An 18,131-nucleotide genomic window follows, 5' to 3' on the forward strand; every position below is an offset into this window, starting at 1 on the left:
TTGGGAAAATCTACAGTCACCGACTGGGAAGAGGGAGGAGTGTTTGGAGGTAGCAGAGATGGGTAGCCTGTAGTTGCTCACTGGGAGAAGAGAGTGGTGAAGCTGGCAGACCCAGAGAAGGAAGGGAGAGCCAAAGGTTAGGACAACTCAGGGGAATGCAGTAAGGTATGGGATGGAACAGACTTGACTGCTGATTAGAGGGTACCTGAGCCAGAACATGGAGTACAGAATGGGCCCAGGTTTCCCAACCAGCCACTAGGGAAGTGCATAGGAAGACTGCCTGAGTCTGTTTGGCAGAAGAGACCTCTTCCCTCCCCCCTCAGAAGGGGAAACCACAATAGTGACCTAGCTGGAGGGGTGAGTCACAATGAGGCCACAGCAACTCCTAGAGCGAAAGAGCAGCTGCACACAGGTGGAGGGATGGTTTGCAGCCTTGGGGAAAGGTGTTGACCCGGTGTACTGTTCCCCAGAACAGCCAGGAGGCAGCGCCAGACCTGCGGTGAGTAGAGCACCCTGTCACACTGCCACAGCTGAAAAGGAATTAACTGGAGCCCGAAAGCTCTATTAGTACTGTCTGGGTACACCTGGAAAGGGTGAGTCAAGCTCAAGGAGGCCTTGAAGGAAGGAGGTCAGGGCAGTTGGGAGGAGGCCCAGGAGAGAGGGCATCTAATGTGCTCTCTGAGTGGGAGAGGGCTGGCAAGCGCTAGTAAGAGAGGTAAACCAGGAAAGTGCAGAGGGAGGATTAGCTCTACTAGTCAGTATCCTGAGAACAGGATGAAGGAGTCTGAGAACTAGACAGAGAGCCTATAATCACATGCCCTAAACTGCTGGGAGTGGTTTAATGGTATTCTTTGTTTGTCACTGCTTAGCAGAGAGACAAGGACTGTAGAAAGACCCGAGGAGGAACAGAAGACATTTGAGTTGATTATTTGGGATTTTAAGGACAGTGGTGACCATGGAAGGAGGGTGACACTAGGGGAACCTGGCAAGGTCCCAACACAAGAGACCATCTGAAAGGCCATAGGGGCACTCTAGGATGGTGGACCTGTTACACAGTGCTACAGATTTGAACCCCTGCTAACAGGGCACTTGGGTGAAAGAAGTACAGAGACACACCTTCCACTACAGACCTAGTGGTATGGCCACATATAATTATCTACAACTATATACTTCCTCAAAGCTGTGAAACAAACCAGGATTTGAGCTGATATGTGACAAAGGAGGGAACAGATGAATGGAGTAACCCACGACCAGTCCCATGGTGTCTAAGGCAGAATCAATAAGGAGCAAGATCTTAAAACAAGTGATACATTCTAGTTTTTTTCACTCTAGTTGTTCTCAGGACACTGATAAGGTTGGACTGGAAAGGGGAGATGATTCCAAAAATTGATATAGCATGGTACTGAAGCCTAAAGACCAAGCAAAAGTTTGTTGGTGTGAATCAACAGAGGGAAGGTTAAGGATGTTATCAAAGTGAACATATAATGTAATGGACAAAACAAGTATTGAACAAATGAAGTACAGATGGAAAGAGAAAATACTTTCTGCATGGAAAGACAAAAGCACAAGAGTTTAAAAATAATCTGGTTTTTCAAACTGTAGCGCCTGGAAATAGTGATCAAGAGAGAGTGTTTCTGTGACTTGCATTTTAGAACAGCAGATAAATCTGATCTTTTTATTCAGTACTCCAGATTCTCTCCCGAGTTCTGAACAACTGGGTCTGTTCGTTACAGCTTTTAATAATAATGGAATCAATTTTATTTGTCCCCAATTTTGCCCTAAGCAGGCAATATGAAAAAGTATTATGAAGTGATGTAGTAATCACCTGTTTGTGCATGTCCGTTACTTGGAGATTCTGCGACAGCGTCTATCTGAAGGGACTGCATCCTCTTCACAAGTTCAGTTGGCCCAGGGTACACTTTCTGTACACAGGAAAAAAATATCATGAAGCAGGTGAAAGTTTAAGCAAAGGAAGTATCTTTACTGTAGAAACCAAATGCATCTCCTCAGCGAGTGGCCCAAGTGAACAGCTTGCATAGATCTCACGTTCTTTGGTGGAATGCTGGTGGACCATGATCCTTGCTTTGTGGGGCTTGCTTACTAGTGAGGTTAAGTTTACAGACAAGCAGTGTCTGCTTTCAAGGAAGGCAGGAATGATTACTATGTAAATATAGGGCATGATTCTCTGATCTGGCCAAGCTGTGCCCTTACTCACACTGACTACTGTCTTAGTCCATGAGCTAATCCCATTGGACTAGACAGTGACTCTCTGCACTGCTTCCACCTCAGGGCTGTACCTACAAGTCATAGACTTATCACAATGCAATCTATAGGATTGCTTGCAGAGTAAGATGCTGCTTAAAGGGTAGCAGAATCATGCCCTATTTTATGTATTTACATGTAGAGCTTAACTGGAAAAAAAAAAAATCCACGGCTATGGCCTTGTTTTGACAACTGTTTATATGTGGGATATGGGGACAGTGAGCTTGGTGAAGATCCTTGGAAGGAATGTTTCATAGTGTTTCACTGCACTTTCACCTTTGCAAATCCTTGTCTTTATTTCTCAAGGCCGAAGAAATAATCATCTTTACCCTGGCATTTTGATGTTCCAGCCATTCATGCCTTTTTGATGTCCTTACTCAAGTAAAACTTGATGTCAAGTGCAGTTTTACCAGATTAAGGACTTTTGTTCTTACTTGCACTTCTCAGAAAGTCATTAGTCACTGTCTTACCAGGAAGTCTTTTCACAAATTAAAAACCAACAAGAATTTCTTCCTGTAAACATATCTTGATCCCAGGTGTTCAAAGTTAAAAACTTCATTTTGGCCTTCTGTTAGGGCCTGATTCTGACACCCTGCTTATGTAACTGTGTATTACCCTGCTCCAGGAAAAGTCCCATTGGTAAAGAGTGCAGCATACTCCACCCTTGTCTTTTTTAAAAGGGATTATTTTCAGAGAAAAGTGCTACTCAAAAATCAAACAGTAAAAAGCTTCAAAACATATTGGTACAGCTTTGTTACTTGACCATATTCATTTGCTTGTATGTTGTATCCTTATCTCCTACCCCTTGTCTGTTTCTGCCTTCAGACTCTCAGCCATTGAGGGCAGCGATTATTTCTTTTGTGCTTCTGCAGAACCCAGCACAATCCTGATTGGTAGCACCCAAAAGCCCCATAATATAAAATATTTACTACTCAGAATTAGTATGGGTGGTAGAATCAGTTCCAGTAGAATATTTGTCTGTTTTGTCAACTTTATTTTGCAAAGCTTTGCTATCTTGCCAAAGAATACTGGACACGTCTTCAAAGTCACCACATGGATTTCCCAAATCAGAAATGTTTTAATTCCCCATCCCGCAATTTCAGGGAGAAGGAAAGCACCTGACAAAATATGGCTGTGTAGCAGAACGGCGGCACCATGGGGACACTTCCACTTATTAGTTTAAAATATTGGGGATGCAATCCTTGTCACCTGCATATAAATGGTACTTTCATTTCAGGGTTCAGCCACAGCATCAGGCCCTTAATGTCAGTAGGACTACTCCAATAAGTAAATGTTTTCTAGTGTGACTAAGGGCTCCACAATCTGGCCCAAAGCATTTGCCAGGAAGTAACTTGCCTTTCATTATTATTTCAGATCAGGAAAGTGTCCTTCTGCACAACAGTTTGCAAGCTACATCCAATGGGAGGAACAGGGAACCAAGTTACAGCTGAGAGAGGACTCAAAACTTTGAATTTCCTGACTTTTTTCTTGTTTAGATTACAGTAATGCTTAGAGGTCTCAACCAGGTTCAGGTTTCAGAGTAACAGCCGTGTTAGTCTGTATTCGCAAAAAGAAAAGGAGTACTTGTGGCACCTTGGAGACTAACCAATTTATTTGATCATAAGCTTTCGTGAGCTACAGCTCACTTCATCGCATGCATACTGTGGAAAGTACAGAAGATCTTTTTATACACACAAACCATGAAAAAAATGGGTGTTTACCACTACAAAAGGTTCTCTCTCCCTCCACCCCACTCTCCTGCTGGTAATAGCTTATCTAAAGTGATCACTCTCCTTACAATGTGTATGATAATCAAGGTGGGCCATCTCCAGCACAGATCCAGGGTTTAACAAGAATGTCGGGGGGGGGGAAGGGGGAAGGAAAAAACAAGGGGAAATAGTTACCTTGCATAAGGACTTAGTCACTCCCAGTCAACCAGGTTAACCAGGTTCAGGCCTCTCTGTGCTAGGTACTATATAAACATATAGTAAATTGTATGTATTCAGAAAACTCAGCAATAACACTTCATAAGCTATGAACCAGATTCTGTCACCTTAACTCATGTTGAATAGTAGCTTGCTCAACAAATCGTCTCTTTTAATTTCCATTAACGTCAATGCAGTAACACCAGTATAAAACTAATGACAGGTTTCAGAGTAACAGCCGTGTTAGTCTGTATTCGCAAAAAGAAAAGGAGGACTTGTGGCACCTTAGAGACTAACCAATTTATTAGAGCATAAGCTTTCGTGAGCTACAGCTCACTTCTTCAGATGCATATCGTGGAAACTGCAGCAGGCTTTATATATGTATGTTATATATATATGTTATATAAAGCCTGCTGCAGTTTCCACGATATGCATCTGAAGAAGTGAGCTGTAGCTCACGAAAGCTTATGCTCTAATAAATTGGTTAGTCTCTAAGGTGCCACAAGTCCTCCTTTTCTTTTTATAAAACTAATGTAAATGTGATTTCAGCAGGATTTCTAATGGAGGAAAGTTCTACTCACTGGCGATCAGAATCTAGCTAACAGGGCTTTTTTTACATTTAGCAGGGGCTGGATTCTGCCATCCATACTCACACTAAGTAGCCCTTTACTCCACAAGCAGACCTATTGGAATAAGTGGGAGTGCTTATTGAATATAGTATTACTTAGTGTGAGTAAGGGTGTTAGAATTTGGCCCTGTATGTATGTGTGTGGTTTTTTTACTTACAAGTTACGCTCGGAAGCATCTGGGATGCTACTTACCTTTATCTTTCTCAAGTCATCTTCAACATCTTTTTCTAGTTGCTCACAGTAAAATGGCTTGTATTTCTGACTAATTTCTGCAGGAAAGGAAGATTTGAGGAAAGTAGTTTTAAACAGCAAATATAAATGACTGTGCTGCTTAGCTCACTTCCACCAAAACATTAACCAGTTAGTTACATAAGTTTATAAACAGGAGTGGGCTCATAAAAATGTAAGCAATGTTAGCAGGGCTGATTTAGTCTTAAAAAAGAATGTAATAAGAACTGAATTCTTGTTCACTTTTAAGTATTACATACACTCAGTTGCATTGGGCTATTTAATAAACACCTCCCTACCCAACTGCAAAGCCCGCACAGGCTGTGACTTTAAGACACGTGACTACAAAGATAGTGAGGGACAGCCAGGGTCTTCCAACAGCATTAGGCTTGGCTTCCTATGTTCTAAGCTCCTGTAGTGTCTTAGCAAGACAAAGGAACACTTCTATCCAGCTTTAGGGTCAAACTCTGCTATATAATCACTGGCCTGAGCCAGGGAGCTCTGGATAACAGGTGTCACCCACAGCATATGCCCTTTCCATGTTATCAGCTGCGTAATGGAACCCTATTCTTTGAGAGACCCCCGCTAGGGTGCATGGAGGGAGCAGGTTTCTGTGCTCCCCTGAGCACAAGGACTGCAATTTGGGACTGGCCCTTTTGCTGGGCATGCAAAAAGAGGGATAAGCCTTCTACCTCATCCATCCCCCTCATCTCACCTGTGCCATGGGGAGTCAAAATCTGTAAAGCACCTCATATACAAACTATATCCCAAATGGAGTGCCTTCCTCCATGAGTGGTCCCATTGACTGGGTCTGCTATTAACAGTTTTATAATACTACTTACCTTCTCTGAGAAGTATTTTATTATCATTGTCTCCAGTTTCCTGATGAGGAGAAACTGAGGCACAGTACTTCTATAGATCTGATGTACTAGCAGCAGAATATGCAGGTTTGAGAATGGGATAGCAATTAGGCCCCTAACATGATACTGAAGAGCTTAAAAAATGCAGGGGGTGCATGTTTGTGTGGTGAACTTTTAAGCTGGCAAAGCTCCACTGAAGTCAATGAAACTATACCAATGTATATCTACAGAATATGTGGTCCAGAGTTTATTCAGAATTCAGATCACGGACTTGACTTGTGTGTGTGAGGAGATTAATTTTTATTTTGAAAAGAAACCTAAGACACACAAACCTGTGACAAACAAAAGTCATGACTTTCTGAAAGGAAGGATTAAGCTCATTTTGCCATATTTTGTAAAACATTGGATATGTCCAAACAAAAATAATCCTGAAGCCGTATTTTACCTGAAAAGGTTGGACGATTCTCTGGCTTTTGTTGCCAACAGTGCTTCATTAGATCGATAATTTCCTTTGGACAACTGTCTTTAATATCTTCTGTATTTGGCCTGTCCCCTTTCATGATGCCAAAGCAAATGTGTGTTTCATTTATAGCATCTGAAAAACAAAATCTCAGATCAGACTCCTAATCACAGGGTTTTGCTACCATGAAAGGTCATCTTCTAGAAACAGCAAAGAAAGTGCCTCATTTAGAACCACAAATCTGCTGGCACATGAAAATGCTTACTCTATGGATCTGACTCTGAAACCCTCACTCGTGATGAGTAGTACTTACTGTGAGTTCAGTTACTTGCATGAGTAACTCCTACTCAATAGGAGTTAGGGTTATGGAAGTGAACCCCCTAGGGCCTGATTCTCAGTTGCTTTGTTCTAGTGCTTGGAGTAAAAACAGGGATGTGGCCCCAAAGGCAGCTTTAAGCCATCTTACTGTTCCTGTATTCCAGGGCTGTTCAGGGGCCTAGTTGGCAACCAATATAAGTGAGAGCAGCCCTTAGCCTGCTCCAACTTCTGCTCTGCTTCCCATGGCCCTTCTGTGCCAGGGGCTGGGAGCAAGTCTGACACGTATCCCTTAAGCCAGCTCTCCACCAGCAAAGGAGGCCCACTGCACTGGAAGGATTCTCCTGGGGGTTTCTCTGGTTCCTTTCAGGCCCAGAGTGGCAGAACTTAGCATAACTAAGAAGTAACCAGTGAGCAAACGCAAGCTTAGTGCACATAACACTCTGACTATGTCTACATTTCAGAGACTATACTGGCATAACTATGTTGCTGCAACTATGCAGACATAACCCTATAGTGTAGGTGCAGCCTACCTTGACAGAAGTTTTCTCTGTCGCTGTAGGAACACCAACTCCCTGAACAACAATCTACATCAGTGGAAGAATTCTTACCTCGACATAGCTGTGTCTACACCCGGGGTTAGGTTGGCATAACTACGTCAGGGAGGGGCATAGAGTTTTCACACCCCTGACTGAAGTAGCTCTGTTGACCTAGCTTGTAAGTGCAGACCAGGTCTAAGTGCAAATGCTGCAGGTAAAACTTGTCTGCCTTTTGAAAATCTGGCCCAGCCAGTATTTAGTATTTTAGTATCTGGTATAGGTTTCAGCACAAACAGGTTTGTAATAGGCAGTTAATGCAGAGTGTAGTGTAGCATAGTCAAGTGAAGTGTAGTATGGCAAGAGAAGGTTATAATCCCCCAGGTGAAATGTGATTGGTAAAACAGAAGTATGGAGAAGCGGAGGAGAGAGAGAAAAACAAAGGTGGTGTTACTGGGTGTGGAATGGGGAAGGGAGTTATATAGCACAAGAATTAATAATTAACAAATTTAGTAGCATCTATGATACATGGGGATCGAACAGAAACCAGTCATTTTACTAGTAAACATCCCCAACCAGGGCATTCATTCAGAGTCTAGAGTTTTACTAATCTAGCAAGGCCTAAGTACAATGGAAAACAACAGGGGTTTAAAATTGAAATGGTTCCCAAACTTGAAATCAGTCTGTTTGGATTTCAGGATGATGACAGAGCACCACCACCAACGCCTGGAAGTGAGGTATTTCAGAAACTAACACCAGCTTTATCGTACGTGGTCAGTTAGGAGAAGCACTCCTAATGAGAGGTCCTGCTTTCAGCTCTGGAGGCCTGAATTCAAGTGTGACTGAACCTCCAAGTAATATGAGCTTAGTGGTTATTTGTCCACAACATGTAGAACCACCACACAGTTTGGCAGAAATCTCAGTTTCTGCTCAGATGAGATCCAGAATTGCAATAGCAGGGATGATGCAGGTCAGGTGTGAGTGCCACTGGGTAAATTATGTGGAGAAGCTTGTACTCTGATGGCCAATCCTAATCGGCTCCAAGCAATGCTCTGAGTTTCCAACACTCACTAACATTCACAGGAAATTCATCAAAGGAAACAAATACAGTATGGAAAAGTAAGATGTGCCTATGTCTGCTATATTGTAACGGAACTGATTTTAAGTGTGTTATGGATGTTACAAATTGGGATTCTACCAAATCTTCGATATATCTTAAGACTGATAAGAGAAGTGGTCTAGTGGTCAAAGCACAGGACTGGGAGTCAGGAATTTCTAAATTCTAATCCTGGCCTTGGACAGTAACTCCTTCCATGGCCTTGGGCAAGCACGTAACCCATCTGCCTTAGTTTCCCCCGAGGATAATGACAACAACATAGGTGCACTGTGAGGATTAATTAGGCCTTGTCTACACTTGGAAATAGCCCTAATTTAGCAATCAGTGGCCAACAATTGCTGTAGCTGCATCAATGCTGATCCTTAAGTGTGGACAAAGGCAAGCCAGGGTTTGCACCAACTGAGCTAATTGGGGCTTACTGCTGCTTCCAGTAGGGATAAACTTCAATTAGCTCCATCAATATAAACCTCCACGTGTCCTTGTCCACCCTTAAAAGGCAGTACTGGTGCAGCTGTACCAATTGTTGGTCACCGATTGCTGAACAGGAGCTATTCTTGAGTAGAGACAAGAATTTATTTAATGCTTATAGGATGTTTTGAAAATGTTATGTGCTAAGTATTATAAGTCTTAATTTTATAGCTTCCTTAAAGCAAACTCATTTAGCAATACAAGCCTCTCCAAGTGACTTACTTTCGTATGGCTCTTTGTTGGCAAAAATTGCCCAGAGCACTATGCCAAAACTGTAAACGTCTGACTTCTCCACAGGTTTTGTGTTAACTGAGAGTAAGTGCTCAGGGGCCATGTAGTAAAGAGTGCCAGCGGCACTCCTGGACGCGCTCTTGGAAGTGCTCTTGATTTTCCTCTGCCGGCTGGTCTCTTCTTTGGTCAATCTACTCCAGTTTTTAAAGCAGGCGACGCCAAGATCTGCAATCTGTAAAACAGGTCAAATCAGAGCTACTGAAAATGGAGGATGTGGCTAATAAAGGAGAGAGATGGAGCAAACTGTTTTCACATATTACTCAAGGTTTGTTAAATATGAGGGAATATTTATTGAAATGACTTAAATGAAAGTCATTTCAATAAACTCAAACTCTTCAATAAGCGTAACCAAAGAGGGTCAATTAAATCATATTTTAAAGATCTCTGTGAATTTGTTGCCTGAATCAAATATTGCCAACTGAGACACACTGAATTTTAACATGTTGAGACACTGTTATAGCCCAACCATGTTATAACACAACTTGGCTTTGCTTATATGTATGAGACCAAACTGAGCTATAATCATGTTAGAGAACAGAAGTTCAGGGTGAAATTCATCCCAGTGCAGGAGGTCAACACAGATAAATGGTGGCTAAGATTAGGATAGGCCTAGATGGGGAATTAATCAATTCCATCCCAATTACAAAGGGGTTTCGACAACGCTGTCTCTTAGCCCCTTTTCTTTTAAACTTTTATATCAATGTTTTAGCATTAAAAGGGCATCAGAATTCACAACCCCCCCCAATATGAATCACTTTGTGTTAGAACCATGTTGTCTGTATAGAATATCTCAAACACCATTGGGACTGAAGCGTTTATTTAAACTCATTTGGTTTATACTGTCAATGGGAGGGCCTCCTGATAGATTTGAAAACTAAAGTAACTGTCTTTAGTCAGAGACAGAGGTTTCATAAATGGAAGATCAATGGGCACTATATTGAACAAGTTAGCTCTTTCTCCTACCTGGGTATCCGACTCTCACAAAATTGTTTGTGGGATAAAAGTGTTCTGGTAACAAAAGAGGGCCTCAAATTCAATGCAAGCTGTGTTACATTTTTCCTGGACTCCTAGGGGCCACTTAATTGCACCACCCCTTAAGAGTATTTTGAGTCTTGGATTTTGTATGGCGCTTGGATTTTATATGGCACAGAAATATGGGGATGGAATGATCCCCACTGCCCCCAGGACTGGAAGTGATTCAGAACAAATTTCTTAGGAAGATTCTTGGTCTCCCAAATAATACCCCTGCTGCTCTTAGACCTGAGACAGTTATGAATTCTATTCTGTCCAAAGTGTAATATGGGAATATTAATATTTGACTTTGCATTCATAGCATGCACCCATAGCGTTTGTCAAGGTTTGACTTAGCAGAACAGTTCAGTAGGACTTTTTTACTTAAATTTGCATTCTCTAGGTTTCTCGGAATTGGAAATAATTAGATTTATGTTTAAAAATGTGAAATCCATAATCTGGTCGAGAATAGAAGATATTAATAAGCAAATATATTTGGTAGTGATTTCTATTTCAAGTAGGTCACCTTGGTTCCTCCTTGTTAAAAAGACTCCTGGGTATGCCAGATATTTAGAGAGTTTGTGTAATAACTTGCTAAGGAGGGCCATTAGAGTTCTCCATTTTCAATCAATGAAGACCGCTTACTTAGAAAGCTGATATACTGGCACCTCTGTCCCTGAGGCTTATGGCATTATTTATTACATTGTAACCTGTATTGCCACTTACGGTCAAAATGGCTTTCTGTGTTTTTGTCCCGGATGCCTTTTTCTATGCCCTCTCAGATCAGGAACTGTTAAGAACTGACAATGTACAAGTGACATATATCAAGCAACAGAGTTTCCTTACAAGGGGCTCATTAAATAACTGCAAGTAATGACAGGAGACTGTTTCAGTAGTTCATCTTCACAGGACATATGTCCACAGGACAAAAGACATGGGCTGCTGCAGAACCTGCTCAGATTTTACTCGGCAGCAGGCACCGTGCATAGGGGATTTGATTCAAAGCACCTGAAGTCAGTAGAAAAACTCCAGCTGACTTCTCTGGACTTTGGATCAGGCCTACAAAACACTTCTGTGAAGGTCTGTGTCGCTGCTTTTCTTCTGTAGCTGCTGGCTGATATCTAAAAGTAAGGAAGAGAGGGAAAGAAAAGCACACACACAAAAAAAGGTTAAAAAAGGAAAATGCAGGAAGAGGGAAAGGGCAGGAAGAGAAAACACAGATGAGACAGGAACAAAGGTGTGATATTTGCCACAAAGCAGTTTCATGTGCCGTTCTGGTATTTCTGTTTTTTCTCAAGTTGTGTTTGTCTAAAATTAAAAACTTGTAAATAAATTAATGAATAAAATAATCAAGTGAGCAAAGCCAGTATTTTCTCTCTACTTTCTATCCCATGTACTTTTGGCAGAGACAGATAATGAACATTTCAGGATCAGCTTGTCGGTGAGCCACCACATTTTAAAGATGGGCTACTAAAATTTGATTTTTGACAGCCCACTGAACTACTAGTTTATTAATCCTTGATAAATTGCAGCCTATATAGCAGGAGCCGCACCCTACAGCCCAAATCACAAGTGTTCTGTGTTTAAATTCTAACAGTACCTTAATGTGAAAGTCGTCATCTACAAGGATGTTTTCTGGTTTCAGGTCTTTGTGTACCAAACTCTGCTCATTTAAATAAAGCATTCCTTCAATGATCTCCAAGATGAACCGCCCCTTCACAGACAAAGGAATAGTGGACTAAAATAAAGAAAAGGAAATACAAATTATCAAAACTATTGCATAGTACATCATAAAATGAAACAAATTACCTTTAAAAGGCTCCCCCTTTTAGCCTCCCACAGTACGTTTACTCAAGGTGGGAATTAAAAATCACTGAAGTCCTTCTTGGAACTAGATTCCACTCAGTTGCACCAGAGTAAATCTAGAGTAACTCCATATTTACACTGGTGGAACTGAGATCAGACACTGGCCCTCTATGATTACTCCTCAGCGGGTGATGCATCCACACAACTCTCATAGATTTCAGTGGGAAATGAACGCATGTACCTGAGGGCAGAATTTGGCCCAATGATTAAAAGACTCAAATGAGTCTATCAAAGGCTACTGCTATGTTAGATCCAAGATCTAACTCACTAGGGGTTAAATGCTGCCCTACTTGCACACACTGTAAATTAAAGGGGATATACAGCAGGGGTCAGAGTGGTTGTGGGAAAGAATATTTTACCCAGCAGCATGGTACCAGAGCAACATTTCGGATACTCTGCTGCCAATACTCTAGCCCTCTCTAGGACCTTGTGCACCACTATATGGATAAGCTAGAGGGATAGTAGGCCTTTGGATCCACAGAATGGCAGCTTCATTAGCCATTCCCAGGCACCTTTCCAACCCCCTCCACATGCCATGGAGAAAAACTTCCTAGAGTGCACAGGCAATTGCCTATCCCTTCCCCCACACCCTGTGAGAACCAAAACAGTTCTGCTGCTTTTAGAATCTGTTGTACCTGTAGAGGCAGAGGCTGCATTTGGCCCTACAGCAGGGAAAAGGGGATCAGAAATTGAAGATTCTATGCATAGTTATTTCCTTTGGCAACAAAAGCCACATCCTGTCCTTTTTAAACTTCTTATCAACTCTGACTGGAAAGTTTGCTTTCACTTCCCCTTATGAATAAGCTATAAACAACATTTCACCTGTAACCTTCCTAAACCAAAGCTTACACCAAGCAAATCACTGATTTTTTTTTTCTGCCAAATAAAAGCAGAGAGTAAAATCTCTAAAAAGCCCTGCATCTTTTAAGTGATTTTTAAGATATTCAGCAGTATCAGCTTCCCACAGTAATAACTGATGAATGTACATATGAGAGATTATTTACTTCACTACTCACTGTTTTTAGTACTTTCATCAAGTTTCCCTTGTGCACATATTCCATCACCAGAGAGTAGTTTCCATCTTCCAGAATGATGCCTAGTAATTTTACCACCCGATCGTGACTTAGTTTGCGCATAATCTTGCCTTCTTCAAGAAGGGAAGCATTATATCTGTGAAATGGAAACTACAGGATTACATTGTGTACAGGTATCAGACTGGTAAGAGCATAGTAAGGCATAAATATCCTGTTGATTCATAGTGAAAGTGATGGTCAGAAAAGTAAGTCCATCTTCATGACCTCTGTAAGCTGGGCCAGATCTTCAGTTGGTTTAAATCCACTGAATTCGGTTTATACCATCTGAGCCTCTGGCCTAGTAACTTTTATATCTGTTCCCTACTTAGTCTGTCCACATACTCTTAATTTAGGGCCTGATTTTCAGTAAGTGTGCAGGTATACATGCTTTGTGAATGCAGTGCTGGATTTGTGTATGCAGATCCCTGACTTGCATGTAGCTAGCCTGCTTACAAACTTGCTGAAAATTAGGCCTTCAATAGCGTTTTTTTTTTTTGTTTTTTTTTTGAGTTTTGGAAAATGGTTTACATTAATCTTTGAGGACATGGCTATTATTTGGCCTAATTTATTACAGACATGTAAGATACCAAACACGGACTACTTTAGATTTGTCATTGCCTTCTCTATAGCTAAAAATATAATAATGTAGTTAGAATCTCAAAGCAAGTTAATCTTTTAAAATTGCATTTTACAAAGTGTTCTACGTACTCTCTTGTGGGGATGAAGAACTAGCCAGGGGAAGGGGAGACACAGACAGACCTCATAATTGTTCTATAGAATCTCTACTTTCATTTAAAAAAAAAGTTAGCCTCTAGCTGTTGTAGGTTTGAAGGAAATTTCAAACCATGACCCAAGTGTAACTGATGCAGTTATATCTGTCGGAGTTTGCAGACAGTATGAACATCTCAGTGGGCACAAACTCAGATGCCAATGAATATACTTTGTAAGCCACTGCTTAATATAAAAAATTACGGAGGCAGTTAGAAATACAATCCAACTTCATAACATTATAAAATCAGGGTAGGTCTTTAGCAATAGACAGTGGAGCTGACGGAGGCACAATTAGTTTCTTATTCCCACAGGGGGCTCAGTTTTCAAAAGTTTGTGAAACACTGTCCTATTGGTTGAAAGATCTGTAAGTGAGATGCCTAAAACACACAGCGAAAGAGGGAGACACAGAGAAAGAGAAATGAAAGGGCTTTGGATAGTTAGTGCAGGAACTTGAATGGAGGTATGTAGGGCTTGGTCACCAATTTGTGTCAGTATAACTGTTGCTCCACACCCCTGAGTGACACAGTTATACCGACCTAACCCCCAGTGTAGCCCACGCTATGCCAACAGGAGGGCTTCTCCTGTCAACCTAGCTGCCGCGCCTCAGGGAGGTGGAGTACCTATGCTGATGGGAGAAGCTCTCCCACCGGCGTAGGTAGCATCTTCCGTAAGTGCCACAGGGGCGCAGCTCCACCAGGGCCGCTGCAGTGCTGTAAGTGGAGACAAGGCCTAGGACTCTTTAGTAAAGCGCCAGTATTCCAGGACTGACTTACAAGCTAATTTCAGACAGGATTTATTACAGAGGGATCATCCAACCATGGCTGTGGACAGGGTTTAATTTGTCATGAAAGAGGTGCACAAATTAAGCAGTAGTTGGGAGGCAGGAGAGCAGCGGCTGCTGGCTGGCCGCCCAGCTCTAAAGGCAGCACTGCTGCAGCAGCACAGAGGTAAGGGAGTCATGGCATGGGTACTGCCACCCTTATTTCTGGGCTGCTGCTGGTGCCAATGCAGCCTTCAAAGTTGGGTGGCCAGAGAGCAGTGGCTGCTGGCTGGGAGCCTAGAGGTGCCAGGGCTATGAACTGCCATGCCTGGCGGTGCCAGGACTTAGCCCCGGCAAGCCCAGGCACAAATTAAGCGCTGGCTGTGGATACTGGATGTTCGTAACCCTTGTTATTCTGGATTAATGGCTTGCAACACTGATTGTCCAATGCCACATCCTGCTTGGTCAGCTGGGCCTGTTGGTGATCTGCACCATCGCTCAAGAGTGCACAGCTAGGAACTCATCAAGAATGTTAAAAAAGGAATCCCTGTAAGCATTGGATTAAATGGGGCAAAGTAAAGTTAGTGAGAAGAAAAGGAATTGTGGCCATACTGCAAGAGGAAGTAGCAGCTTTTCTGTAGTATGTTGTGTGCTAGCACTCTCCCAGGCTGTGATTCAAAGGGAAACTGCCCCCTCCCAGCCTTGAATATCATTCTACAGCAGTACAGAAGAGGCTGGGCTGCTTTCAGCTGCTCTAGGCTCAATTAGGAGCTTTTTAAAGGCTTCTGATCAACATTTTAAGTAAAAATAAACGTAAGGATTTGAGATAGACGAGGAGAGAAAAAACAATAAAGGCAGCCAGAAGGCAGGGGAGAAAAGCGTTGCAGGCAGCAGTCTGTGGACTATCAGAGTCTCTTCATTCACTTCCCGCTCTTAAAACTAAATTGGGAACCGTTCCATAGTCTCAGTTCAGGTTTTGTACCGAACTAGAAGAATGTGGGTATTTGTGTCCTTTTTAGTGGCTGGTCCACGTAAGAGGTTTACGACTCTACTACTGCTCCCAGCGAATGGACTTAGGGCCTGACCCAAAGTTAATGGGAGTCTTTGTATTAAATGCAGTGGACTTGACCTCAAGCCCTTAGTCCTTCAGTTCAAGGGACAGAGGCTCCTGCTCGTCATGGTTTAGTGCTGGGGTTCAAACCCGGCTGTTGGCCTGGGCAGCATTAGTTAAAATAACAGAAATTGTTTTCCTGTTACTCCTAATTGGACATTTCCAGTTAAGTGCCTGACTGTGTTTTTCATTTACATGCTTAAAAAAAAGTGCCATCCAGTTGAGTTTTTGCTCTCATTTAGGCACACAAGAATTTATTTGCTTTTAAGGACCCCATGTGGAAATGGTTAAATTCCCAGGTAATGGAGAACTTCATTATAAAGATGAGGCAATGCTTTAGAAAGGTTAGCTTTGGAGAAAAAAATAAAAATCTTAGTGGAAAGTCTTACTTGTGCCTGCAATATCCTTATACAACATCTTTCTTCCAAAGATTTTAAATGGTATTTAGTCTCTCTCGCTTCATCTGCGGATCTCAAATTGCTTCACAAATGAGATCAGTATCATCATCCCCATTTTACAAATGGGGAAACTGAGGCACTGAGCGGGAAATGACTTACCCACAGTCACACAGCATATCTGTGACAAAGCAGGGACTTGAATCCAAGTCCGAGTTCAGTGCTCTATCTACTAGGCAACACTGCCTCCCTTTAAAATAAAGTAAATATGCTTCAGACAAATCAATGAAGCAGAGAAGTGCAATGTAGGGATCACAGCAACTGCCGCTGGGGTGCAACACAGCAATGCTGCACACAGAGATAGTACATAATAGTTCAGGACAGCTAGTGAAGACAAATTCTCTATACAGTCCATGCAATATTTCGCTAATGAAATGCAATTTGCTAGTAAAAGATTCCACCCACATAATAACCATAAATCACTCTTAGTCCTAACGTAGAACACATTCTTCATCATCTTCAGTTTGGCAAGTTCACTATACAGCAATGTGCTGCACATGTTATATCCATCCTGAAAATATTCTCTGCACTGAAATGCCATTTACTCCAAGATCTCTTTACACTACTTTGGCAGTGTAAAAGGGCCTCAAAATGGATGTAAATGTAAGGCCCCTGTACACTGTCAGAGTGATGTAAAGGGGTCTTAATATAAATGAGAATCAAGCCCTCTCTCTCCAACTTACTCTGTGCGCTGGGGTCCCGTATACACTGTTTTTAATACCACAAGCCCATGTTTCTTGTGATAACATAAAGAAACCATTCCAAATCCTCCAGCATCTAGTTCTTCCTTCTGCAGCAAGTCCTGCGTGTTCATGTGAATATCTTCCAGTGACATGTTTGTAGCCTCCAAGAGCTTAGGGTTTACAAAAATACAATACTCCTGGATCTGTAACATGAAGAGAGAAGACAAAGAAAGTGTCATCATCCAACGTTCATCTGTCACAGTAAATGAAGATCTAGTTATGCAGGTAGGCCCAGATCCTCAAAGGTACAGCATTTCAACGCCTAACTTCCACTGAAATAAATGGGACTTAAGTGCCTAAATACCTTTGAGGATCTGGGCCCTGGGGCACTGTGTACCTCAAAACACCCTGGAACTCCTGTATTTACCACTGTCATATAATTATGATATGTTTTGTACAAAATATGTCTGGTGAGGTATCATTTTAAAAGCCTTGATCTGTTGGACATTAAGATCCTGTTGGATTGTATGTGCTATCATTGTACAGGAAGTTATGAATTTTTGCTATGTGTGTGATACTGAAATATGCTGTGAGGCTGGGAACACTCACAACAAGCCTTTCCGGTACAACAGTGGAGTAGCCAGACAGGCTGATGGTCCATTAAAGAAAATCCACTATCCCAGGAACTGTATACAATGGAGACTTCTCGGAGGTAGCACTTAGACAATGTAGAATGCTTGACCAATGGAGGCAGATCCCCATGTCACAAGCATAGATCTTTCCAGCAAGCTGGACGAAAGTATAAAGAAGGGAAGTGACATGACTCGGTCTCACCCCTATACATCTCAACACCTGGAAACATATCGGGAGGACAAAGATTTTGAAATGGGGAGGGAGCCCCAGGCTGGAGGAGAGTCCCAGCCTGTGTATTGAAGATCTGTGACCTGTTTATACCATCTATCAGGGTGAGACACTGCTTGAATCAAATCCTGTTTACTTTATAGAAATCAGATTGCGAATTTCCTTTTATTTCTTAGGTAAGCAACTTTGATCTCTACACTTACTACTTATAATCACTTAAAATCTCTCTTTCAGTAGTTGTTAAATCAGTTTTATATTTTACCTAAAACAGTGTATTTTGGTTGAAGTGGTTGGGAAATCTCAGCTCAGTTTACAAAGGCTAGTTTGTGTCCTCTCCACATCAAGGGAGGGGTGGACTGGATAATGAACTTACACTGGTCAGGCTTCTGACTAGGGCAAGACAGTACAGTTTTGGGGTGCCGAGATGGGGGGAATTGGCTGGAGCCTCT

At 42.0% G+C, this 18,131-nt stretch overlaps 1 protein-coding gene across 3 annotated transcripts in view; it reads right to left on the bottom strand.

Annotated features, from left to right (window-relative positions):
* RIPK1 (receptor interacting serine/threonine kinase 1) overlaps window positions 1-18,131 on the bottom strand; it is a 37,455-nt gene that overhangs the window by 12,097 nt on the left and 7,227 nt on the right. For all 3 annotated transcript variants that reach the window (XM_073332175.1, XM_073332174.1, XM_073332173.1), the window contains exons 2-8: window positions 16,822-17,024; window positions 12,985-13,138; window positions 11,703-11,840; window positions 9,023-9,263; window positions 6,350-6,499; window positions 5,009-5,085; window positions 1,826-1,922 (exon numbers count right to left, since the gene is read on the bottom strand). In XM_073332175.1, coding sequence (XP_073188276.1) covers window positions 1,826-1,922; window positions 5,009-5,085; window positions 6,350-6,499; window positions 9,023-9,263; window positions 11,703-11,840; window positions 12,985-13,138; window positions 16,822-16,973 — 1,009 coding nt within the window. In that variant the 5' untranslated portion in view covers window positions 16,974-17,024. The remainder of the gene's footprint in view (window positions 1-1,825; window positions 1,923-5,008; window positions 5,086-6,349; window positions 6,500-9,022; window positions 9,264-11,702; window positions 11,841-12,984; window positions 13,139-16,821; window positions 17,025-18,131) is intronic.

Source organism: Lepidochelys kempii, chromosome 2, assembly GCF_965140265.1.
Source record: "Lepidochelys kempii isolate rLepKem1 chromosome 2, rLepKem1.hap2, whole genome shotgun sequence".
Taxonomy (NCBI): Eukaryota; Metazoa; Chordata; order Testudines; family Cheloniidae; genus Lepidochelys; species Lepidochelys kempii.